Genomic DNA, 1638 nt, shown 5'->3' on the forward strand with positions numbered 1-1638 from the left:
CTCTCCACAGGCAGCAGTCCATGTGTCTACTATGCGCTCCAAAGGCACGTTTGATGAATTAAGGAGTGTAATGTCGAAGGAGGTTAGTTCATTAAATTACTGATTTAGCAAACGTTTGAAGTCATATAAGGCCTATAGATTTTTTTTTCTGTTTACAGGCTGTTGACGGTGTCAGAAAGAAATATAAAACTCTGTCAGAGGCCCAACAAAGACATCTTGCCATTTCCCTCGATGACATTATATTTCTGCTGCCTGAGGATGTGTCCGTATTCTTTGACCCGAGCGCTGAGTCTGTTCATTCCTCTTATGCACAACCTTTTAAAAAATGTTAAATATGCTTGTGTTGTAACTGAAGGGATTTCTAAGGATACAGCAGACTTTTAGAAAAAACTCAAGACACTTTAAAGATTAACCATAACTTTAGCAACACAAGAAATGAACAGGATAAACCCTAAAAGGATAGAAATATGAAGCTTATATGAAGAAATATTGAGAATTTTAAGTTGACATTTTTATGATGTTTATTTATTTATTTTGTTACTATTATTATTTTGATACTTTTTGATGTAATGTTGATTTCTGTAATTATGTAAGACAGGATGGAACGTTTAAATATAAAATAAATTGATAACACTCGCTGCTGTTGGTGCTGATGCTTTCCCTCCAAAGTGATGTCACTTCCTGGAGGATAATGTCATTAAGGCTTTTGTTAAAGAGATATTGGGTACAAGGGGAAAAAAAATCTAGAAATTGATTACAAATTAGAACAATACTTTGTTTGAAATATTTGGTTAGAGAAAATAAAAAAATGACTGAAAGATTCTTCATAAATTAGAAGTAAAATAATTTAAAATTCACCTTATTCTCATTTAATCATTATATTACAACATTAGATTAATGCATCTGATCCTGATGGGTTGAACGTCTTTTGTTCTCCTAGGCAGAAAGTTTCTTTACATCACGATGAGGCTTTGGTATCTGTCCAGCGCAGACGTACCTGAGGACCCAGAGAGCCCCCGCATCTTCAGGATGGACTTAACTGAAGACCATGGTCCTCAAAAGAAGACCATCACAGCTGTGTACGAGTACGTGTGCTGTGACAGAATACATCTAAAGCTAGATATGATATGAAGAACTATATATGTATATGTGTGTCTATGTATGTATATTATATATATATATAATAAATATTATAATATTATATATAATATCATATTCTAAAAGGGTACTAAAATATTCAAAACTAAAAAAAAAAAAACTATAGACATTTAAAAACAATTTATAATTTTTTTTAATATTAAAACTATAATAAAATATACAATTAAAACCTCTTTTCAGCTACTTGCCAAGGCCACATTTCTCATTTTCATTTAGTTTAATGTACTAAAATAACTCAAACTGATTTAAAATGTATTACAAAACTGTATAAAAACAAACAACTTAAAGAAGGACTTAAGTGAAGATGATGGTCCTCAAAAGATCATCACAGCCGTGCACGAATAAATGTGATGTTACAGAATCTAAAGCTAGATATCAAAGACAAACCCAACAAATCTAGAAATAAAAATAATTCTATTTAAATTGCATAAAATATTACTTTTCGATTAGTCTTAAATGTTTATTATTTATATTAAACGT

The 1638-nt window shown here is 30.8% G+C and overlaps 1 protein-coding gene across 1 annotated transcript in view; it reads left to right on the top strand.

Annotated features, from left to right (window-relative positions):
- LOC107569807 (uncharacterized protein C2orf47, mitochondrial-like) overlaps positions 1–335 on the top strand; it is a gene marked incomplete at its 5' end in the record, with an annotated part of 1421 nt that extends 1086 nt beyond the window's left edge. Inside the window, 2 exons of the mRNA XM_016255964.1 lie at positions 11–82; positions 159–335. Coding sequence (XP_016111450.1) covers positions 11–82; positions 159–332 — 246 coding nt within the window. The remainder of the gene's footprint in view (positions 1–10; positions 83–158) is intronic.
- Between the last annotated feature and the right edge of the window lie 1303 nt (positions 336–1638).

Source organism: Sinocyclocheilus grahami, unplaced genomic scaffold (assembly GCF_001515645.1).
Source record: "Sinocyclocheilus grahami isolate Dianchi unplaced genomic scaffold, SAMN03320097.WGS_v1.1 scaffold1382.1, whole genome shotgun sequence".
Lineage (NCBI taxonomy): Eukaryota > Metazoa > Chordata > Actinopteri > Cypriniformes > Cyprinidae > Sinocyclocheilus > Sinocyclocheilus grahami.